Below are 24,852 nucleotides of genomic sequence, written 5' to 3'. Positions count from 1 at the left end.
ACGGATAAGGGAAAACTACTTTACACTGCCTACCTTGACCTGACCTACACATTTGACAAAATACCCCACTCGGGCATTGTTGACATACTCAAGAGGTTGGCACAAACCTGTATGTCACCCGATGGACAGCCAACTGTCTTATAGATAGGACTCAGGAAGTTAGAATTGGGGAGTCCACCTCTAAAAGAGGCCAGTCACAAATGGAGTCCCTCAGGGATCAGTCCTTGAACCGCTCCTTTTTAGCATTTACTTCTCAGAAGTAAAGGCCAATGTCAGTGGTCTCTGGCTGACTAAATTTGCAGATTATTGCAAATTAGGAGCCATCACTGAATCGCACACTGGCACAAATGTTCTCCAGGAGGGGCTGACACAGAAACAATTGGTGTCAGAGCCATGGACTAAAACTAAATTTCAAGAAATGCATAATGGTATCCTTTGGGAAGTCATCCATCCCTGGTAACTATCATACTGACAAACACACCCCTTAGAGTTGAGCCAGTAGTCAGGGACTAGGGACACACATAGATAGTAATCTAGCCTTTGGCCATCACGTGTCTACAGTGGTGAGGAAATCATTATATGTTGCGTAACTTATACACAAAGATATGACATCTATGTCCAAGGAAGTCATTATTCCACTGTATTCAGCATTCATCAGACCTATCATTGAGTACAATGCCCCCTATGTACCCAAGCAGGCATATCCAACAGTTGGAACGTCCACAGACATTCCTCACTAAAAGAATACAGGACGCAAGTCAAACATCCTATGCAGACCACCTCAAGGCCCTATCCTTGTATTCTGTCTCCTATAGGCTTTTGAGGGGATACCTATGCCTGGCATACAGGGCATTGTCAGACCCCACTCTGATGAACCCCCTACATATCCAGAAAACAAACAGCATCAGAATTACCCATTCTAAACACTTAAACCTTGCCTGTGATATAAACAGGACCTGCTGGAGAGAGAGGTATGTTATCCCAGAGACTACCCTGTCTATGGAAAGTACAGTTTTGTACCTACCATAAATGTAGATGTTCGAAGATCCACATTGCTGCAGTCCTAACACTTGGGTAGTCCGCTGTCCCTCGGTCGGCCCGAATATCAGAGTATAAGGCTGACGTCGGTCAAGGCGCATTTGACTGACATCAGAACGTCAGGGTACAAATGCGCATGACCGACGTCATATCCTCAGTCTTTTCTTGCCCCAGATGTCAGAAGACCCTAAAAAGAAAGGTCAAACCCATAGACAACAACTAAACCACCAACCAGCCTAACACCAAAAATATGTACAATATGTACAATATATACAATATACACAATATACCTCAGATGGATCACCCAACCCACACAACCACCTCAAACTACAGAGGGGAAGGAGGGAGGGTAAATTGGACTGCAGCAATGTGGATCTTCGAACATCTACATTTATGGTAGGTACAAAACTGTACTATGTTCTTCATCTCACATTGCTGCAGTCCTAACACTTGGGTAGAATCCCAAAGCAGAGGTATGGGAGGATGGCTAAACTATAATGAAGCAGGACCTGCTAAAATGCCCTGCAACACAGCAGTGGCAAAACCAGCCCTGGATTTAGAGTATAGTGGAAGGTGGTAATGCCTAGAGAAGGTATGCACTGAACTCCAAGTGGCTGCCTCCAGAATATCCTTAGTTGCCACCCCCCTCAAAAAAGCTGTTGAAGTGGCAGTAGCCCTAGTGGAATGAGGCCTAATCCCAGCTGGAATCTCTTTGCCATGATGGGAATAACAGAAAGCAATGCAAAATCCAATCCACTTAGAAATAGTTTGTTTTGACACGGGCTTGCCCAGAGAGCACAAAGCAAAAGAAACTAATAGCTGCTGAGATTGTCTGAACCCTTTAGTTCTGTCCAAATAATATCGCAACTGCCTGTGTACATCTAAAGTGTGCAAAATCTTTTCCCCTTTATTTTGGGGATTTGCATAGAAAGTAGGCAAATGAATAGTTTGGTTTAAAGCCACACTAGAAACCACTTTAGGCATAAAGGAAGGATTAGTACGTAAAGATACCCTATCCTTATGGAAAATTAAGAAAGGCTCAACTGCCATAAGGGCCTGCAATTCAGAAACCCTTCTTGCAGAGGTAATGGCCAACAAAAAAGCAGTCTTCCATGACAAATATTTCAACTCAGCAGTAGCTGCAGGCTCAAAAGGTTGTAGAGTGAGTTTCTCCAACACAAAATTGAGATCCCAAGCAGGAGTAGGAGCCCTTTGTGGGGGTCTTATATTCTTTGCCCCTCTAAGAAATTGCTTGAATAAAGGATGAGAAAACAATGGTGGGTCACAATCGTAGTGAGCTGAAATTGCTGCAGCATGAATCTTAATAGAAGAGAAGGACAAACCTTTGTCCAATAACTCAGTAAGATATTGAAGAGCCACACTTAAATCAGGCTCAGAAACATCCAAATCCTTAGCTGCACTCCAAAATAAAAATCTCTTCCATTTATCTGCGTACACTTTCCTTGTACTAGGCCTTCTAGCTTCCAAAATCACATTCAAAACTTGTTGTGGAAGTTGAGACCCTCTATGGTTTAAAACAGAATATGCCATGCTGTTAGGTGAAGAGAGTGAAGTTTGACATTGAGCAAATGACTGTCCTCCTGGGACAACAGATGTGGAATCAAAGGCAAAGGCCATGGAGGCTTCCGTACTAGACTTCTCAGTAGTGGGTACCAGTGCTGTCGAGGCCAATCTGGAGCTATCAAAATCATCCTTGGCTTGTCCTGTCTGACCTTCAGAAGTACCTTTGGGAGGAGAGGCAGAGGTGGAAAGGCATACACATGAAGATTTTTCCAACTGAAAGAAAGAGCATCCACCTTCCAAGCTGTGGGATGAAACCGCTTTGTGCAAAACTTTGGCAGCTGGTGGTTTAGTGGAGAAGCGAACAGATCTATGTCTGGAGTTCCCCAGGACACTGTCAATTTCTGAAATACATGAAGATCCAGTTTCCACTCGTGGGGATCCATGATTTGTCTGCTTAACACATCTGCTAAGGAGTTCTGTGCTCCGGCAGAAACCTTGCCTGAAGACTTAGTTGTAAACTGAGAGCAGTCTCCCACAAAATCATTGCTTGCCTGCATAGAGGATAAGAATGTGTTCCCCCTTGCTTGTTGATGTACCACATGACAGTTGTGTTGTCTGTTAGAATCAACACCTGCCCTGGAAGAAGTAAATCCTTGAAAGCTATTAATGCAAACTGGACTGCTAACATCTCCTTCATGTTGATATGTAGATGTTGTAGTCTGGCAGGCCACTTGTCTTGTATCCACTTTCCATTTAGATGAGCTCCCAAGCTATGTCTGAGGCATCTGTCGTTAAAATCTGACTCGCCTCTGGCCGGGTCACAGAGAGTCCCTTGTTTAGGTGACATTCCTGAGCCCACCACAAAAATTCCTTTTGAATGCAAGGTATTATTTGAATGACAGTGTCCAGATCCTGGCAGTGCTGTGTCCATACATTTTTGAGATACCATTGTAGCTTCCTCATATGCAGTTTGGCATTGGGAAGTACCAGAATACAAGATGCCATGAACCCTAAGGCTTGAAGGACTGTCCTTGCAGTCAGCCCGGACTGATGAGATAGCTGATGGAAGTAAAGGGATAGACTCTTTTGTTTGTCCGGGGTTAAAAAGGCCATCTGGGATGCTGTATTCAGTCTCACACCCAGAAAGCACATGTCCTGAGAGGGTACTAGACTGGACTTTATTTCGTTTACAGAATACCCCAGGCATCTTAGCACTGCTGTCACATATTCCAAATGATGAAGAAGCTCTTCCCTTCCTGGAGCCAGAATCAGGCAGTCGTCCAAATAAGGATAGATCTGTATTCCTTTTAGCCTGAAGAAAGCTATCACTGGAGCCAGAACTTTCGTGAACACTCTGGGCGCAGTAGATAAGCCAAAGGGCAATGCAGAGAACTGATAGTGAGAAGTCCCAGCTCGAAAACGCAGATACTTCCTGCAACTTAGTCTGATAGGAACATGAAGGTAAGCCTCCTTGAGATCCAAAGTTACCATCCAATGATCTTTGCCCAGCAGAGGTAAAAGCTGCTGCAACGTCAACATTTTGAACTTGGGAATGTCCAGATAAGTGTTGAGGATAGATAAATCCAAAATTGGTCTCCACGTGTTCCCCTTCTTTGGTACTAGGAACAGGCGAGAATAAAATCTTAGGCCCCTTTCTGGCATAGGAACCGGCTGTATGGCCCCTATTTGGAGTAACAGTGAAATTTGCTTGTGAGCCTCTATTCTTTGTTGAGGAGGAATGTCTGGCATGCCTTTGAAAGGAGGCAAGGTATGGAAATAAAACCTGTAACCGTGATGTATGATATCCAGTACCCATTTGTCTTGGGTAATCAAACTCCAATTTTCTTTGAAAAGTGCCAACCTTCCTCCCAAAGGTGCTGCCAGGCGAGAAGGTTCTGGCAGCTGAAAAGGTAGGTCATTGGGTCTGTTTACGAAAGGACTGACCCCTGCCCTCACTTGAAGACTGTGCAGGAGAACTCCCTGTTCTAGGCCTGAAAGAGCCCTGACCTCTGCCCCTGCCACGTCTAGATCTACCCCTAGACTGGGAATCATAAGAAGGATACGTCCACCCTTTAGAAGGCCAATTTCTACTAAACTTTGGAGGCTGAACCTGCAAAAAATCTTTAACAGTCTGCATAGACTTAGCCTTGTCTTCCATTTTCTTTAAAACTGCCTCAACAGGAGAACCAAACAAGACATCAGATTGCAAAGGGGCATCCAAAATCCTAGTTTTAACATGGTCAGATAAATTTTGGTCCCTCAGCCAGGCATGCCTGCGAAGAACTGACCCAGTGGCAGCCACCCTAGACGAGGCCTGTACAGCATCAAAACCACATTGCAAAGAATGCTTACCCACCTGTTCAGAAACATGCACTAAATCTTGTAACTCTTTACAGTCAATACCTTCCGCCAGAGCATCAACCTTAGATTTCAACTGAGAAAGGAGATAATTTTGATATTTCAACATGTGAAACTGGCAATTCAAAGCTCTCATGGCTAGAGTGGAAGAAGTATAAACTTTCTTTCCCCATCTATCCAAGGCCCTGGCCTCTTTATCTGCAGGAACCGGATTCTTGACAACAGAAGCCTTAACACCCTTAGGCCCCTGGCTAACAGTTTCTGGGTCTGCCCTAGGACTCTTAAAAAGATACATATGAGCTTCAGGCACCCTGTAATACCTATCTGGTTTAACAGGAGCAGGAGGCAAAGAATCAGGATTAAGAGAAGCCTCTGCAAACACATCTTCCACCACATTCAGAACAGGAGGTATAGCTAAAGGCCTATGCTGGGGTAAAACAAAAATTCCCTAAGCCTTTTCCTGGAATCAGAGAAATCCTGACCTTCCCATTTAAAATGCTCTCTCATGGAGTGAAGGGTCTCTGAAAAGAAAAATCCTCAGGAGGAGAAGCAGAAGGAGTAGAATCATCCACATCAGAATCAGAATAATGAGAATACTCCTGCAAGTCTTCAGTCAAGACTCAGACACATCCAAGCCTGCTCATAATCCCCCAACACAGGTTCCATCCTAGGCCTCTTATCAGGAGGGGGCATAGAGCCTCTAATTAAAGTAATTAAATCTTCTGCCATTTTAAGCATGTGCTTCTTGGGCACAGAACCTGAAGAACTAGGAGGGACACCCACAGAAGCAAAACTAGACCTGCCTCTAGGAGAAGCCTTGGAAGCAGAAAGAGAGGGCCTAGACACCTTAGGAAGGGAGGGGAGTACAGTTATCTGAGAAGCCCCTACAGCCTGACCTGTCTCCTGGGAGGCCACATCCTGTAAAAACAAAGTTTCTCCCTGGGACTCCAGAGAGGCCTCCGTCAGAACCACCGGTTCCACTGACGCCTCTAAAGAACCAGCGTCCGGTTCGGACGACTCCTCTAACCTAGGTTTAACTGCCTTGTCCTTGCGCTTCTTTGAGGAAGCCGGCGCCGGAGCATCCGACGGCATATTGTAATTGCACCGCTTCCCAAAGACCAACCTGGCACAATCCAACCTTCGCTTTATAGTGCGTTTATTGAACCTAGCACAAAGCGACACCCAACAACGCGTGCTCAGGTCCCAAACAAGGTATACACAAATTATGGTAATCCCTATGCGGTATCTGTTTCCCACAAGAAATACAGTTATTCACTTTTTCTGACATCCGGTAAACCACTGAGGCAAGAAAAAACCAAAATATTCCCCAACGGGGTACTTAACCAACTCTGACTTCGGTCTGAAACTCAATTGAAATATTTCAGAACGCCGAACGGCACTTGCAACACTGCTTCTGCATCGGACCATGCGGCAAAAAAGACTGAGGATATGATGTCGGTCATGCGCATTTGTACCCTGACGTTCTGATGTCAGTCAAATGCGCCTTGACCGACGTCAGCCTTATACTCTGATATTCGGGCCGACCGAGGGACAGCGGACTACCCAAGTGTTAGGACTGCAGCAATGTGAGATGAAGAACATCAGGCTCCCCATCCATGTGAAGCAGAGTTCCTCCCTAACCCAATTCAAGTACAACTTGGACAATTGGATGGGAAACTGGAAATTCATCCCTGGTTTCGCAGCTATGTCTGTAACGAACACAGGTAACCTGTAAATGGTTCATCTCCCCAGGCCAATGTCAAGCAGAGTGCCTCTTAGGCCTTCTTCAAAAGGAACCTTGACGATTTGATGGGAGAAAGGAAATTCACCCCGGGGATCAAGTCAGTCGTCCTGCTAGACAGGGGTCCAGGGAAGTAAATAGTGTGGGAAGAAATAGCCAGGGAATTGTTATGGCTAGGCTTGTATAGGCCCTAGGGCTGATAGCCTAGTACCAACCTATGAACACTTACCAAGGGTATCAAAGTACAGTTGTGTACACTTACCATAAATGTAGATGTTCAAGTGTCTTCACTGTTGCAGTCATCACATTTGGGTTATCTGCTTGCAGTAGCCCTCAGTCGGCCTGATTATCAAAGTCTTGGGTCCTGCATCGGTTGCTGTCTCATCTTCCATGACGTCAGGTCATCATGGGGAAAAAGCATGCAGCCGACGCCATTACATCAGTTTGTCTTGCCCCAGATGTCAGGTGCCCCCCTAATGGGAAGCAATTAAATATATATGCATACAAGGTTATACCTCCAACAAAAAAGCAAAATACACCAAAAAGCTTTTAAGCATAGTGAAAAAGGAATAGAGGCATAGCCAGAAAAAGTTAGGGGGCTGGAGGGAGGGTAACCAGGACTGCAACAGTGAATACACTCAAACATCTACATTTATGGTAAGTGTACACAACTTATACTATGTTCTTCGTGTTTCACTGTTGCAGTCATCACATTTGGGTAGATTCCCAAAACTAAGGATGGGAGGAGGAATTTAAATAGCATTAGGACCAGCTATAAGGCCCTGCAAGACTGCAGTAGCAAAACCAGCCCTGGATTTAGAGAAAATTGGCAAGTGGTAATGCTTGGTGAAAGTAACTCCAGGTAGCAGCTTCTAGGATGTCCCTGGTAGGGACACCTCTGAGAAAGGCTGCAGAAATAGATGCAGCCCTGGTAGAATGTGGTCTTATCCCCCGTGGGATAGGTTTTCCATGGTGCTTATAGCAGAAATAAATGCAGTGGCCTATCCATTTAGGAATGGTTTGCTTCGAAATGGCCTTCCCCTCTGCCCCTGCAGCAAATGCCACCAGCAGCTGCTCAGATTTCCTGAGAGGTTTAGTCCTGTCCAAGTAATATCTAAGTTGTCTGTGCACATCTAAGGAGTGTAGTATACGTTCCCCTTTGTTCTGAGGATTAGAAAATAAGGTTCGCAAATGAATGGACTGATTAAGAGCCACACTGGATACTACCTTGGGTGTGAAGGTAAGATTAGTCCTGAGGGACACCCTACTGACATGAAAGATGATGAAAGGCTCCACTGCCATAAGGGCCTGTAATTCAAACACCCTTCTTGCTGAAGTGATGGCTAAAAGGAAGGCGATTTTCCAAGAAAGGAATTTCAACTCTGCACTTGCAGCTGGCTCAAAAGGAGGCAGAGTGAGTTTTTCCAATACAAAGTTAAGGTCCCAGGCTGGAATTGGGGCTCTCCTAAGTGGCCTTAAGTTCTTGGCCCCTCTGAGGAACTGCTTGAGCAGCGGATGAGAGAAGAGGGGTGGTAATGTGTTGTAATGAGCTGAAATGGCTGAGGCATGAATTTTGATGGAGGAAAGGAAAGACCCCTGTGAAGCATCTCAGTTAAGTATTGAAGAATCTGAGGTAAGTTGGGCGCTGCTGTGCCCACCCCCTGAGCTTGGCTCCAGGAACAGAACCGCTTCCATTTTTCAGCATAAGATTTTCTAGTACTAGGCCCCCTTGCCTCTAGAATGACATCCAACACTTGTTTACCGAGGGCTGGTAATGGACAGCTCAGGTAATTAGCCAGGCTGCCAGGTTGAGGGTTTGAAGATGAGGGTGCAGAATCTGACTCTCTTGCTGGGACAGCAGGGTAGGGTTCTGGGGCAGGTGCCATGGATCCAGCAGTGACACATTGCGCAAGAGGGGGTACCAGTGTTGGCGTGGCCAGTCTGGTGCAATCAGTATCATCCTTGGTTTGTCCTGTTTGATCTTTAGTAGTACCTTGGTGAGAAGAGGTAGCGGAGGAAAGGCATAAACTGATAGATTTTTCCAGGTGGAGGACAGGGCATCCACTTTCCAAGCTTGTTTGTGGGGAGTCCTTGTGCAGAATTTGTCCAATTGGTAGCTCTGGGGGGAGGCAAACAGGTCTATATGTGGGCTCCCCCATTTGTTTATCAACATGTTGAATGTCTTTGGTTCCAGTTTCCACTCGTGTGGGTCCATGAGATTTCTGCTTAGATCGTCTCCCAGTGTGTTTAGGTTTCCAGGCAGGAAGTGAGCCTGCAGGTGCACTTGATAGCTCAAGGCAGTGTTCCACAAAGCCATGGCTAGTCTGCTGACAGGGTATGAGTGGGTATCCCCCTGCTTGTTTATGTACCACATAACAGTGGTGTTTGTCCATCTTTACCATTAATTGTCCTGGAAGAATGTGGTCTTTGAAGGCTGTCAACAGCATTCTGTACAGCGAACATTTCTTTTTTGATTGATATGCAGGTGCATTTGACTTTGGTTCCATTTGCCCTGAATGCATTTCCCTGCCAAGTGAGCCCCCCATGCATAGTCTGATGCATCTGTTAGCGTTTGGGCGGCAGGTGGTAGAGTGAATGGCAGCCCCTTGTTTTGGTGGCAGGCCTTTGCCCACCAACGGAATTCTAGTCGTAGGCAAGGTATGATAGGAATCATTGCATCTAGAGTCCGAGAATGTTGACACCATAGGCTTTTTAGATACCACTGAAGTTCCCTCATATGCAGTCTTGCATATGGAATTAGTAGAATGCAGGAGGCCATGAACCCAAGGCTTGCAGTATTTGCCTTGCAGATAGCAGGTTCTTTGTGGCCACTAGTTTGAAATAAGTTGTCAAATTAATTTGTTTCTCTGGTGTGAGGAAAGCCATCTGGGAAATTGTGTTCAAGCTTGCTCCCAGGAATACAATTTGTTGACAGGGTACCAGATGTGACTTCTTTTCGTTTATGGTGTACCCCAGACAAGTTAGCACCTTTTGTACAAATGTCAGATGATTCAAGAGTATGTCTTGGCTTTCTGCCTGAATTAGACAATCGTCCAGGTATGGGTATATTTGAATTTTCCTTTGCCTGGAAAATGCAATGGCAGGCACTAGGCACTTTGTGAATACCCTGGGCGCAGTAGATAAGCCAAAGGGCATTGCAGAGACCTGATAGTGCATGTAGCCTGCTTTGAAGCGTAGGTATCTTCTGCAAGATTCCCTGATTGGGATGTGCAGGTAGGCTTCCTTTAAATCCAGTGCTGCCAACCAGGCATCTTTGCCTAGCACAGGAAGTATCTAGTGAAGAGTTAGCATCTTAAATTTTGGAATCAGCAAAAAAAAGTGTTTAAGGTAGAAACGTCCAGGATAGGACACCATGAATTGTCTTTTCTGGGTACCAGGAAAAGTCTTGAATAAAAACCTTATCCCTTTTCCTCTTCCGGTACAGTCTGAATAGCTGTCATGCTTAAGAGGGAGTACTTGCTTTTGAGCCTCTGCCCATTGATTTAGGGGTAGATCTGGCCAACCGTTTGGGGTTGGTAATGTGTGGAAGTGAAATCTGTATTCTTGGGAACTATATTTAAAACTCAATTGTCCTGGGTAATGAGTTCCCAGTTTTTGGCCTGCAGAGCAATCTTTCCCCCTAAAGGAGCAGTCAGTTGAGAAATGCTTGGAAGTTTTAAAGATTTGGACAGCTTTCCATGGGGGGGGGGTCTTACTACTCCCCGATTTGGAAGCGGAACCCCTGCACTGCTTAGTCTTGTGTGTACCCTGGGATTGAAACCTGGGGCTTCTGCTGGTTCTGGGTTTGGGTTGAGAAGGCCTGGAAGAGGCAGGTAAGGACCAATTCTAAGAGGGCCAATGCCTACTAAATCTTGGAGGCTGAACTTGTAGGAAATCTTTAACAGTTTGCATAGATTTAACTTTTTCCCTCCATCTTTTTAAGAACAACTTCTGCTTTGTTGCCAAACAGGTGGTCCTGATTTAAGGGAGCATCCAACAATTTAGCTTTAACATGATCGGGCAATGATTGTTCCTTAAGCCAAGCATGCCTTCTAAGTACAGACCCAGCGGCAGCAGCCCTGCAAGAGGCCTGTAATGAATCAAACCCACAATGCAAAGTATGTTTTCCAACCTGTTCAGCAGAATGCATTAAATCCTGTAAATCTATTTTCAGCACAGTCAGGAATCAACATCATTTTCTGTTAAAGCAATCTAATAATATGTTGCTTATACTTTAACATATGAAACTGCGACAGTTTAAGGCCCTAATGGCCAAGGTTGCAGAAGTGTATACCTTCTTACCCCATCTATCCAGCGCCCTGGAGTCTCTATCAGAAGGGGTAGGATTTTTGGCAGTAGTAGCCTTAATGCCCTTGGGTCCCTGTGAAATAGTCTCAGGATTCACAGTAGGATTTTTAAAAAGGAACTTGTGAGAATCAGGAACCCTGTAATATCTATCAGGTTTTCTGGGAGCAGGAGGCAAAAGAATCAGGGGCCAAACTAGATTTCAAAAAGGCATCATCAATAATGTCTAGTACAGGAGGGATAGCTAAAGGCCTGTGTTGAGGCAGAAGTAAGAAGTCCCCAAGCCTCTTTTTTGAATCAGAGTAATCCTGGCTTTCCCAGCGGAACTGCTCCCTAACAGTATGCAAGGTTTCACCAAAAGAGAAATCCTCTGGAGGGGAAGCAGAGGGAACAGAGTCCTCTGCATCAGAATCCTCATAAGCAGATAAGAAACAGAAATTTCAGAATCCTGGTCAGAAGATTCATAAGCAAATTCAGTCCCAGGTCTCTTAGAAGGGGATGGTTGGCTTCCTCTAACTAAAGTTATAAGGTCTTCACCCATTCTTATTTGTTTTTTAGGCATAGAGGCCTGAGCAAGCGGCCTGGGCGTCCGTTTTCTATGCATGGTTTGAGCTTTAGGCCTTAAAGAAGTAGGTGGCGTCGGTTTAATATGCAAGTCCATAGGCCTGAATACACCCTCAGAAGCCGGTGCCTGCATAGCGGCTCTGGACCCATCCAAGGTAGAGACATCCGCAGGTTCTACAGTTGAATCATCTCTCGGCATACTGGACATCAGGGGCTGCGAAAGCGCCTCACCGAGTACCGGCGAACTGGCGACTGGCTTAGGAGAAGTGCCGTCGGCAGCTTTGGACCTAGGCGGCCTCTCTCTGTCTTTATCTTTGCATTTTTTCGGAATGCCGGTAGTGAGATGGCTTACTGACGACATATCTGGATAATTGATCCGAGAACCGAAATACTTAGAAGCGTAAATATACCGACGACGGATAATTTTTTGGTTAAATAAGGCACAAAACCGACAGCGAGGTACGTCCTGGTCAGGGCCCTAGGCAAGGAATACAGTAGAAATGAAAATCTTTATGAGATATTTGCTTTCCGCAAGAAATGCAATTATTAACTTTTACTGACATCGGTAAGGAGCAAGAAAAAGTTTCCCCAATAGGGTACTTAGCTTTAGTTGAAGACTTCGGTTCTGAAACTCAAAAATGAAAATTTCAGGAGTCGGTCAACCGGCACTTGTGAACTGCTTCTGCTTCGGGCACCGCACGGCAAGAAGGACTGACGTAATGGCATCGGTTGCATGCTTTATATCCCTGACGACCTGACGTCATGGAAGATGAGACAGCAACCGACACAGGACCCAAGACTTTGATAATCAGGCTGACTGAGGGCTACACAAAGCAGATAACCCAAATGTGATGACTGCAACAGTGAAACACGAAGAACATCTTGTCAGATTTGGGATGCATGGCAAGGCTTAAAAAGGGCCTTGTGGCCATTAGCCTAGTAAATGCCTATGAACCTATGACACAGTAAAGGCTTGATCCTGCCGATTTTGATTTTTAATTTAACAAAGTTTATTCCAATTCCTTTGAAAGTTACAAAAAGGGGGTATATGTTTACTAATACCAGACATAGCTTTTCTTTTCTCAAGATCCTAAAACTGCAAAAATTCTACAACGTACTCTCTGACTTCAAGAACCTTTCTGTTATGTATCAAAAACTAGGACATCGATATCATAAGGCTGTTGACATTGCCATTAAAACCTCATAATAACCAGATAACAAGCCTGGCCTTCATGCAGGATGACGTTTCAACAAAGTTAATAGTACATTAAATAACAGAAAAAAATCAGTAGCTGATTTAACGTTAGCATCAACTAAGATGCTAATCACTTCAGAGAACATAAACATTTTAAAATTCATTAGAGAGTAATATTCAGCCAGTCAAAACAAACAACTGTAATGCACATTTAAAAGTTAGATGCTAGTAAAAACTTACTGTAGCCTAGGCCCTGTATAAAATACTTGAAGGCTTCAGTGAGTTTTCCAGGCTGTAAAAAAACAAACAGGAAGTTAATTAACATGCACAAACATGTATTATGAAATAAGTTAAATATAATTTAGGAGTCATTGCAGATAGTACAGGTGTGTAATAACGTACCGTAACAGTATATGTTCTACTGATCACTGCTGCAGTATTCCAATACTAGTGGGTTATCCTGCCTGAGGTAACCCGATATTCGGCCGATGAAACAAAGCAAAAACCTTCCTGACACACTACAATTCTGGTGCATGAACATAGGGGTACATAAGTGGATGTAGGAGAGCAAAATCCTCAGACTATCTAGATAGTGCTATCAGACTCTGGAAAGCTTGAGTACAAGTAATAAAGAAATATTCTGGCCAAGAAAAGGGAAGGATACTGTTCCCTTCTCAGTCCACAAGGTATAAAAAGGTCACAAATGACAGACAACAGGGATGCAATACTGCAACAGTGATCAGTGATCAGTAGAAGGTTTAATGTTTTGGTAAGTTTTTACACAGCTGCATTACCTTCTTTAGATCACTGTTACAGTGTTCCAATACTGATGGGTGACTCCCAAGACTATAGGTTGTTAAAAGTCAATGAATTGGAGACAAGAGAAATGTCTACCAGTCCTAGCAGAACAGATCCAGCAATGGAGAATCTAGATCTGGAAAAATGCATCCACTCTAATGACTAGCAAATGTATGAAGAGATACCCAAGGTGGCCACCTCCAGAATAGAACTGTAGTCAATGGCTCTGAAGAAGAGGAGACTGGGTGAAGACAGGGACTTGCCATGTAAGGAGTAACAGGAGGAGAGAAATTTAGAGATCCAGTTGGGGATAGTCTGTTAGGAGATGGAGTTACCAAACCTGCCCTCCTGGAAGCAGAAAAAGATCTGGCCAGTTTTCTTGAGTACTTTTGTCCAAGTAGAATCTAAGCTGTATGTGCACATTAAGGGAATGTAGGAGTCTTTCACCCTTGCTCTGTGAGTTAGGTAGGAAGGTATGGATGGATGATGGTTTATTCACTACATTTAGCATAAAATCGGGGTTAGTCCTTAAAAAGAAAGTACAGTTGTGTACACTTACCATAAATGTAGATGTTCGAGTGTATGCACTGTTGCAGTCATTACATTTGGGTAAGCTTCTGGCAGGTTGCCCTGAGTCAGCCTGATTAACAAAGTCTTGTGTCCTGCATCGGTTGCTGTCCCTTCTTCCATGGTGTCAGGTCGTCAGGGGTATAAAACATGCAGCCGACGCCATTACATCAGTTTTTCTTGCCCCAGAAGACAGATGCCCCCCTAATGGGGAGCAAAATAAAATTATAAACACAAAAATATACCTCCAACCAAAAGCAAATACTCCAAAAAGGCTTTTAAGCATAGTGAAAGAAAATAGAGGTATAGTAAGAAAAACAGGGCGCTGGAGAGAGGGTAACCAGGATTGCAACAGTGAATACACTTGAACATCTACATTTATGGTAAGTGTACCCAACTGTACTATGTTCTTCGTGTTTCACTGTTGCAGTCATTACATTTAGGTAGATTCCCAAAGCTATGGTTGGGAGGATGGAGTTATACAGCATTAGGACCAGCTACAAGGCCCTGCAAGACAGCAGTGGCAAAGCCAGCTCTGGATTTAGAGAAAATTGGTAAACGATAATGCTTGGTGAAAGTATGAACTGAACTCCAGGTAGCAGCTTCTAGGATATCCCTGGTAAGAACAGCTCTGAGGAAGGCTGCTGAAGTAGATGCAGCCCTGGTGGAATGAGATCCCCGGGGGGATAGGTTTTCCATGGTGCTTATAGCAGAAATTAATGCAGTGGCTTATCCATTTAGAGATGGTTTGTTCTGAAATATTCTTTCCCTCTGCCCCTGCAGCAAATGCTACCAGGAGTTCACATTTTCTTCGAGGTGTAGTCCTGTCCAAGTAGAATCTAAGTTGTCTGTGCACATCCAATGAATGAAGAATCCGGTCCCCTTTGTTCTGTGGATTGGGAAAGAAAGTTGGCAAATAAGAGCCAAACGGGATACCACCTTGGGCATGAAGGACGGATTGGTCCTGAGTGACACTCCATCCGCATGAAAGATGATGAAAGGCTCCACTGCCATAAGAGCCTGTAACTCGGATATCCTTCTTGCTGAAGTGACTGCTAGAAGGAAGGCTGTTTTCCAGGAAAGAAATTTTAAGTCTGCAGTAGCAGCTGGCTCGAAAGGAGGTAGAGTGAGTTTCTCTAATACAAAGATAAGGTCCCAGCCAGGGGTTGGAGCTCTCCTGGGTGGTGTCAAGTTTTTCGCCCTTCTGAAGTACGACTTGAGCAAAGGATGAGAGAAGAGGGGAGGTTCTGTGTTATAATGAGCTGAAATGGCTGAGGCTTGGATTTTAATGGAAGAGATGGACAGGCCCTTGTGAAGCATCTCTGTTAAGTATTGTAAAATCTGAGGTAAATTGGGCGCTGCTGTGCTCATCCCTTGAGATTGATTCCAAGCACAGAATCTTTTCCATTTGTCAGCATAAGATTTTCTAGTACTAGGTCTTCTCGCCTCCAAGATGACACCCATTACAGTTTTGCTGAGGGATGCTAAGGGTGAATTTAAGTGATTAGCCAAGCTGCAAGGTTCAATGTTGGGAGCTGAGGGAGCAGAATTTGGTTCTCCTGCTGAGATAGCAGGAAAGGTGTCTGAGGCAGGTGCCATGGAGACGTTTGTGCCACACTGCGCAGGAGTGGGTACCAGTGTTGGCATGGCCAGTCTGGAGCAATCAAAATAATTATTGGTTTGTCCTGCTTGACTATTAGCAGAACTTTGGAGAGCAGAGGCAGAAGGGGAAAGGCAAAGTGACAGGTTTTTCCAACTGAATGACAGAGCACCCCCTTTCCAGGCTTTGTTGTGATGAGTCCTTGTGCAAAATCTGTCCAACTGGTAGTTGTGGGGGGAGGCAAATAGATTTGTCTGGGCTCCCCCATTTGCTTGTCAACATGTTGAAAATCCGTGTTTCCAGCTTCCACTCGTGTGGGTCCATGAGATTTCTGCTTAGACCGTCTGCCAGTGTATTCATTTTTCCTGGCAGGAATTGAGCTTTTAGTTCAACTTGGTAGCTCAAGGCAGTGTTCCACAATGCCATGGCTAGTCTGCAGAGGGGATAGGAATGTGCACCCCCCCTGCTTGTTTATGTACCACATAACCATGGTGTTGTCTGTCTTTACCATTAGTTGCCCTGGATGAACGTAGTCCTTGAAGGCTGTCAGAGCATTCTGTACAGCTAACATTTCTTTTTGATTGATATGTAGGTGCATTTGATTTGGGTTCCATTTGCCCTGAATGCACTTCCCTGCCAGGTGAGCCCCCCATGCATAGTCTGATGTGTATGTAGTTAGGGTTTGGGTGGCAGGGGGTAGTGTGAATCATAGTCCTTTGTTTTGGTGGCAGGCCTCTGCTCACCATAGAAACTCCTGGCGTAGGCAAGGTATGATAGGAATAAAAAGTTATGTACTCACCATAACGTTCCATCTGAGTAGATAAACTTCATTTGTCAGCAACCTATGGGTATCGGATCCGAGCCGGCAGTTTTCAACAGCTTAGATCTGAGCTCCTAGCTCCTCCCCCTACCCAAAAACCCCTGCTAACCCTGACTGACCTCAGATCAAGTTTGCCCCTAAAACAGCAACTGCTAAAGATAGATCAATATCAAAGACCATCTCTGAAGACAACAAATGTGATCAATTAAAGGTCAGGGGGAAGGAGGGGGGGGACGGTTGCTGACAAATGAAGTTTATCTACTCAGATGGAACGTTATGGTGAATACATAACTTCTTAATCTGAAGTAGCTAACTTCATTTGTGTAGCAACCTATGGGACAGAGTCCCCAGCTACCTAAACCTTGGGCGGCCATCATGGAAGGCTGTTCCGGAGCACTGCAGAGCCAAAGGATGCTCTCCCTCTGGAGATAATATCCAGTTTATAATGGTTGATAAAGGTATGAGATGAGGCCCAAGTGGCAGCCGAACAAATATCGTCTAAGGATACCCTGGATCTAAAGGCAGCAGAGGTGGACATAGATCGGGTAGAGTGGGCACCGACTCCCTGAGGTGCGCGCCTACCAGAACTTTCATAAGCCAAAAGAATACATTGCGAGATCCATCGAGACAATGTGACTTTAGATACCGATTTACCCAAATTCATTTTGGCAAAGGAGATGAACAACTGGTCGGATTGCCTATGACCAGATGTCCTGTGAATATAAAATCGAAGTTGTCTATGCACATCCAAAAGGTGTAGTTTGTATTCCCCTTTGTTCTGATAATTGGGAAAGAAAACTGGCAGGTTAATGGACTGATTGATATTTGACTCGGAAGCAACCCTAGGGAGAAAAGAGGGATTGGTCCTGAGGTAAACTCTATCCTTGTGAAAGGTTAGATGTGGGGGTTTCACACAAAGGGCTTGAATTTCAGAAACTCTGCTAGCCGAAGTGATGGGGACGAGAAAGGCCGTTTTCCAAGACAAATACTTGAGATCCACTGAAGCTGCAGGCTCAAAGGGGGAAGCTGTCAAGGCCTGAAGCTCGTCAAATCCCACAGAGGTACCACTTCCTTTACCGGAGTGGTGAGCAGGAAGGTGCTCTTCAGAAAGGTCTTGCACAGTTTTGAAGTGATCAAAGGACGCAGATCATGTCCGACAAGGTAGTGAGAGATAGCTGCTAGTTGAACCTTGACGGTGGAACAGCTAGCCCCCTGGTGAAACAGTCCTGATAAGAAGTGTAACACAGCAGGTAAGGGAGCTGTGAAGGGATCCAAGTTTTGACGTTCCGCCCAAATCGAAAAATGTTTCCATTTGCTACTGTAAATCTTCCTAGTAGAAAGCTTGTGGGCTGCTACTAGAATGGCTTTGACTGGGGAAGAGATGCCGGGAGTCCTAGCTACGAGTGGAACTGGAGCAGCCAAGCTGTGAGCTTGAGACTGACCAGGTTCGGGGTTGGGAGACCCAGAGGGTGGGAAATCAGATCCGGGAGGGGATCTAGAATCCAAGGAGGATTCACCAGATGAGACCAAAAGTAAGGAAACCAGGTTTGACGAGGCCAGAATGGGGCAATGAGGATGATCCTGCTCCCCAACCGACTGGCTTTCTGTAGAAATTTTAGCATCAGGGGAAGAGGTGGATAAGCATAAAGCAGACCGGGAGGCCAAGCATGCACCAGAGCATCTCTCGGGGATTCCCCGACTTGGGGAATTAAAGCGAAATAGCTGTTGCATTTGGTGTTTGAAGGAGAGGCGAAAAGATCGCAACAGGGCTGCCCCCACTTGGCAAAAATCTGATTCGCTACCTGTGGATTGAGAGACCACTCGTAAGGGGAAAGGATGGTGCGACTGAGTCTGTCCGCCAGGATGTTGGACCATCCCGGAATGTGCGTTGCAATGAGAAAATGGTTGGTGGAGATCGCCCATTCTCACACTCTCATGGCCTCTCGACAGAGTGGGTAAGACCTGGTTCCCCCGTTTGTTGATGTACCAGACAACCGACATGTCCGTCTGGATCGCAATCGTCCCTACAGGAAGAAGGTCCTGAAGTGCTTGCAACGCTAACAGCACTGCCCTCATCTCTAGGACATTGATGTGCAAAGAGGTCTCTGTGTTGCTCCACGTGCCTTGGACAGTCCTGCCCGAAGAGTGCCCCCCCACCTGAGGCGAGAGGCATCCATGGTCACAGTGGCAAGGGGAGGGGCCATAGAGAAGGGGTGTCCCGTGTGGAGGTCCGGAGATTGTAGCCACCATATGAGAGCCCTCTTGCAAGCCCTGCTGAGGGGAATGGGATGACTCAGAGGGTAGTGAAGAAAAGACCACTGGACTTGGAGGGTCCATTGCAAGACCCTCATGTTCAGACGTGCCATTGGCATTAAGTTGATTGCCGGTGCCATTGAGCCTAGAGCCCTCAGGTCCAATTCCGCAGGAGGAGCTGAAGATAGAAGGATGGCCCGCACATGAAGCCTCAGGGTTCGAAGTCGTTCTGGGGTTAAGAAGGCTACAAGATTGATTGTATTTAACCTGGCCCCGATAAAATCTATGACCCGAGTCGGGGTGAGAGAAGATTTGTCCATATTTATTGTGATCCCTAGCCAGGCAGCAATGCGAAGAAAATAGTTCCTGGCTGTGCAGAGTAGATGCCTTGTCGGGGCGGTCAGGAGCCAGTCGTCCAGGTACGGAAAAACCTGAATTCCCTGGAGCCTCAGGTGGGCCGCTATCACTGCTAACACTTTGGTGAACACCCTGGGGGCTGAGGTGAGACCAAAGGGGAGAGCCCTGAATTGGTAATGACTGGCCCCTAGCCGGAAGCGGAGAAACCTCCTGGATAGTCTGTCCATGAGAATGTGGTAGTACACATCCTTGAGGTCTATAGAGCACATCCAATTGTTCTCCCATAAATAGGGGAGAATGGATTGAAGAGTGACCACCTGGAACTTCTCTTTGGCTACTGACAGGTTCAAGAGGGAGAGATCAAGGATTGGCCTTAAGTCCTCCATCTTTTTTGGCACCAAAAAGAACCTGGAGTAATAACCCGATCCGAGCTGGTCTGGGGGGACGTGTTGGATGGCTCTTTTTTCTAGGAGCTGTGGAATTTCCGCAGCTGCTGCCTCCCTCTGATCGGGTGGGACATCGGGGAGGTGCTTGGGGAAGAGAGGGGGGTAAGAGAAAGGAATCTGGTAACCTCTGGATATGATGCGAAGCACCCAGCGGTCTGCTGTGATGGACTCCCAAGCTGCCGGGTGCCTCGAGAAACGTCCCCCGACTGCCTCCAGAGTGGAGCAGTCGGGCAGCCCCCTCAGGGCTGCTGCGTGGGCCGGTCAGAGAAGGGTTCTCTGGACCCAAAGTTCTTCGGGCCCCCTCTGCCTCTAGAGCGGCATCCTCCCTGTCCTCCTCTGCTGCGGAAGGACTGGGGATCCGGAGCGGACTGAGACTGTTGCGACTTCCGGAACCACATCTTCTTCTGTCCCTTTTGGTTCCTGGAGAAGGACCTCTGGGGAGCAGAGAAGCGGACTCCGACGGCAGACAACGTCTTCCCGTTCTTTTCGCTCTGGACCAAGGTGTCACGAACGGTCTTCCCAAATAGGATAGGACCATCAAAAGGGGCATTTGCAAACAACGCCTTAAAGGGTTCCACGAAATCACAATGCCGGAGCCAGGCCTGACGCCTCATGACGAGGCCTGCTCCTCTGGCTCTAGCAGCTCCCTCCGTGGCATGGGATAGTAGCCACATAGAGGTATTGGAAATGTACCTAAGAGTGGCCATACGGGTGGAGTACAGCTGTTTGTCCTCCGCCGACATGGACTCCAGGGGTGATGCAATGTATTCCTTAATGAGATCCTGCTGCAGTCGAATAACGTGTGCCATATAGTTCAGAGACCTAACCGAGAAGGACGCTGAACTAAACACCCGCTTCTCTAAGTGGTCCAGAGATCGGGACTCCTTGCCCGGGGGTGGACCGAGGCGCTCTCTTGAGCTAGTTCCATCTTAGTGGCCGGCGCCACCAACATGGCATCTACCGGGGGACCCTTGCTCCAATGGGGCCTATCTGTAGGGGGACTGAGGATCCTGTCAGGGCGTTTCGGGACTGGCTCCACAGTGTCCGGCTCCTTCCATGCCCTGGTGGTAATCAGGTCCACCAGGGGGTCGGCCGGAGGGGACACCCAAGAGTTAGAAGGGCCTGCTTCAAATGCCTCCAGGAACACGGACTCATCCGAGGTCGGCTTTGGGGTAGACCACCCACCTCTGATCCTGAGCATTTCCATGATGTCTCCAAAGGAGACATCCTCGGGGGGTGACCTTGCGGAGCCTTCCCCTTCCTCCAAATCCGTGTCTTCAGTCAAGGACTCGGGAGTCCACTTGCCCCCTCTTGCACTTCCGCTTGTGGGGGATCTCCTCGGGGGGGGGGGGGCTGTCTGAGGAGGCCTCACCAGCAATATCCTGTTCCAGGGGAACGACCTGGGACATTGAAACAGGCTGTCCCTGGGGCCGGGTGATGGAAGTCGGACCCAACAGCGAGGTGATGCGGGGTGAAGCCGTGGCAAGGACCGGGGGCCTGGAAGCAGTCGACAGAGCCCTCTCCACCGCATCGAATGCAGACGGAGAGCCGCTCTCTCTGGGATTCGAGAGCAGACCCTCACTCGGATCTGACAGGCGGACCGGGGCCGGCGCCGAAGCGATCGGATCTGACGGACCAGTATGCTCCAACCTGGACGACGCCGAAGGCATACTGAAACCCTCAGATCCGAAGCTCGGCCCTCGGCGGCGAGAGCTTGGATCCAACAAAAACGGACCCAACAGACTCGAGGGAAGCGTCGGCGCCGAAGTACCCGAGACTTCTGGCACTGACCCACCCCCAGTTCCAAGGCTGCCCAGCTCCGAAAGTTCCGAACCCGGGTAGCGGGACGGAGAAGGAGCTTATCGGGGCAAAGAAAGGGGTCGAGCTCCCCAACGGAGGGGGGGGGCAGGAGCACTCCCATCTGCAGTTGGGCCTGGAGGAACCTTCGCATCATCTGGTCCAAATCTGCATCAGAAAGGCTGCGAGTGGATCTCAACGAGGCCACCGAGGCGCGACGGGAATGCCGCCTCGATGACCTCGAAGGAGATCAGGTCTCCTCCTCCTCAGGACCCGGTGAAAAACATGGAGACCGGATCCGAGAGGGAGGAGACCGGGAAGCCCTGAGGGGAGAAGAACGCTTAGCCAGGGGGGCCGACTCGGAGGCCTCGGCCCTCCGCTTGTGGTGCTTCTCCCTTTTGTCTTTCCTGGCCTCCGTCTCCTCCGGGCCTACAGCGGGAGGTTGAGTCCCGGCTGGGGGGGGGGGGCAGGAGTGGCCGCCGCTGAAGCAGCGGTGGAAGCCATGGTAGGACCGGAGGCCGAAGCCGAATCCGGGGGCAAGAGACCCACCAGGATCAGCTTGGATCTCCAGTCCTTAAGTGCCCTGGGGTTGAACCGCCGCTCAGATGGAACACCCAGAGGAAAGGTGTCCAACCCCAAGGCACAGAACACACCAAGTGTGGCCATCAGCCGGTGAAAGCTTATTGCCACACTCGATGCATTTGGAAAAGATCGGTTTTGGGGCCTCAGACATTTTAATCTAAGGAGGACACACTCGTTAGGCCCCAACACACGCACACAGACCCTGACGAACCAGCGAGGGAGAGGGAGGGAAAATTATAACTAAAGTAGAGTTAACAGTAGGGTTTTACAGACCAAAGGGATCTAAACACACCACACTCACTCTAAAGGGATAGTAAAGAATAAAATTTTTTATTTTTTCTCTCAAACTAACGACCAAGCCTGGAGCTCAAAAAACCCAGCTGCTGACGACAAGCGCGGCAAACTAGATCTGAGGTCTGTCAGGGTTGGCAGGGGTTTATGGGTAGGGGGAGAAGCTAGGAGCTCAGATCTAAGCTGTTGAAAACTGCCGGCTCAGATCCGAAGTCGGATCCAATACCCACAGGTTGCTACACAAATGATGTTAGCTACTTCAGATTCATTGTTTCCAGGCTGTGACAATGACTCCATAGACTTTTTAAGTACCACTGAAGTTTCCTCATATGCAGTCTTGTGTATGGAATTAGAAGAATGCAGGAGGCCATGAACTCAGAGGCTTGCAGTATTTGCCTTGCAGATAGCAGGGTTTTTGTTTTTGTGGCCACTTGTTTGAAGTAAGTTACCAAATGAATTTATTTTTCTGGCGTGAGGAAAGCCATCTGGGCAGTTGTATTCAAGCTTGCACCCAGGAATGTAATCTGTTGAGAGGGTACCAGTTGTGATTTATTTTCGTTTATGGTGTACCCTAGACAAGTTAGAACTCTTTTTACAAATGCCAGATGATTTATAAGCATGGCCTGGTTTTCTGCCTGAATTAGACAATCGTCCAGGTATGGATATATTTGAACATTTCTTTAGACAAGTAGACAAGCTAAAGGGCAGTGCAGAGAACTGATGAAGTAGCCTGCTTGATGAGTAAGTATCTTCTGCAAGATTTCCTGACTGGGATATGCAAGTAAGCCTCTTAAATCTAGAGTTGCCAACCAGGCATCCTTGCCTAGCATAGGAAGTAACTGGTGAAGAGTCAGCATCTTGAATTTTGGAATGTCCAGAAAGGTGTTTAAGAGTAGACAGGTCCAGAATTGGACGCCATGACGTGTCATTTCTGGGTACCAGGAAAAGCCTGGAATAGTAGCCTAGTTCCTTTTCCTCTTCTGGTACCAGTTGAATAGCCCCCAAATTTAAGAGGGAAAGTACTTGTTTCTGAGCCTCTACTCACTGATTTGGGGGCAGGTCTGGCCACCCATTTGGTGTTGGCAACGTGTGGAAATGAAATCTGTATCCCTGGGACACTATTTTAAAACCCATTTGTCCTGGGTTATGAGTTCCCAGTTTTTTGCATGAACAGCAATATTTCCCCCAAAGGGGCGGTTAAAAGGTAAGTGCTTGGTAATTTATTGAGACTGTTTACCATACGGGGGTGTCTTGTTATTTCTAGATTTGGAAGTGGAGGCCCCCCCATTGCTTAGTTCTGAGTCCCCTTGGGACTGAAACTTGGTACTTTTGGCGTGTCTGGGTTTGGCTTGAGAGGATCTGGAAGGAGCTGGAAAGGACCAATTCTTAGTAGGCCAGTACCTACTAAATCTTGGAGGTTGCACTTGTAAGAAATCTTTCACAGTTTGCATAGATTTAGCTTTATCTTCCATTTTTTTTTAGAACTTCTTCAGCCTTATTGCAAAACAGACAGTCCTGATTTAAAGGAGCATTCAACAACTTTGCTTTAACATGATCAGGCAGAGATTGCTCCTTAAGCCAAACATGCCTTCTAAGCACAGACCCAGTAACAGCAGCCCTGCAAGAGGCATCTAAAGAATCAAAACCACATTGCAAAGTACGTTTTCCAACTTGTTCAGCTGAATGCAGTAAATCTTGCAAATCTTTATTTTCCACACAGTCAGAAACTAACATCATTTTCTGTTTGAGCAGTCCCATAATATGTTGCTGATATTTTAGCATATGAAATTGGCAGTTTAAAGCCCTGATTGCCAAGGTTGCAGAAGTTTAAACCTTTTTACCACATCTATCCAGCGCCCTACAGTCTATCAGGAGGAGTAGGGTTTTTAGCAGTAGAAGCCTTAATGCCCTTGGGTCCCTGAGAAATAGTTTCTGGGTCTGCAACAGGATTTTTGAAAAGAAACTTGTGGGACTCAGGAACCCTGTAGTATTTGTCAGGTTTACTAGGAGCCGGAGGCAGGGAATCAGAGGCCATACTGCATTCCGAAAACACATCAACAATGTCTAGCACAGGAAGTATAGCCAAAGGCCTATGCTGGGGTAGAAGAAGGAAATCCCTAAGCCTCTTTTTAGATTCAGAAAATTCCTGACTTTCCCAGTGGAAATGCTCCCATAAGGTATGTATAGTTTCCCCAAAAGAAAAGTCCTCGGGGGGGGGGGGGGCAGAGGAAATGGAATCCTCTGCATCAGAATCCTCATAAGTAGGAATGGAAAAATCCAGGTCATTGGAAGAATTTGAAGAAACAAGTCTTGATCAGAAGAATCATAGTCAAGCTCAGTCCTAGGCCTCTTAGAAGAGGGGGGGGGGGGTTGACTTCCCCTGATTAGAGTAATAAGATCTTCAGCCATTTTGATCATTTGTTTTTTAGGCATAGGGGCTTGAACATGTGGCCTGGGCTTTGGTTTTTTAGACACAGATCGAGATTTAGGCCTCAGAATAGAAGGTGGAGTCTGTTTAATATGCAAGTCTGTAGGCCTGAATACACCCTCAGAAGCCAGTGCCTCCACAGCGGCTCTGGACCAATCCAAGGTAGAGACATCCGCGGGTTCCATAGG

The 24,852-nt window shown here is 46.8% G+C and overlaps 1 protein-coding gene across 1 annotated transcript in view; it reads right to left on the bottom strand.

The window, feature by feature from the left end:
• Positions 1-24,852, bottom strand: part of NDRG1 (N-myc downstream regulated 1) — an 896,718-nt gene that overhangs the window by 141,927 nt on the left and 729,939 nt on the right. The window contains exon 15 of the mRNA XM_044066941.1: positions 12,966-13,017. Coding sequence (XP_043922876.1) covers positions 12,966-13,017 — 52 coding nt within the window. The remainder of the gene's footprint in view (positions 1-12,965; positions 13,018-24,852) is intronic.

The sequence above is a fragment of the Protopterus annectens genome, chromosome 3.part1 (genome assembly GCF_019279795.1).
Source record: "Protopterus annectens isolate FY-2018-M chromosome 3.part1, PAN1.0, whole genome shotgun sequence".
NCBI classification, from domain to species: domain Eukaryota; kingdom Metazoa; phylum Chordata; order Ceratodontiformes; family Protopteridae; genus Protopterus; species Protopterus annectens.
The sequence above is the reverse complement of the archived record's forward strand: the minus strand, read 5'-3'. Positions and strand labels throughout refer to the sequence as shown.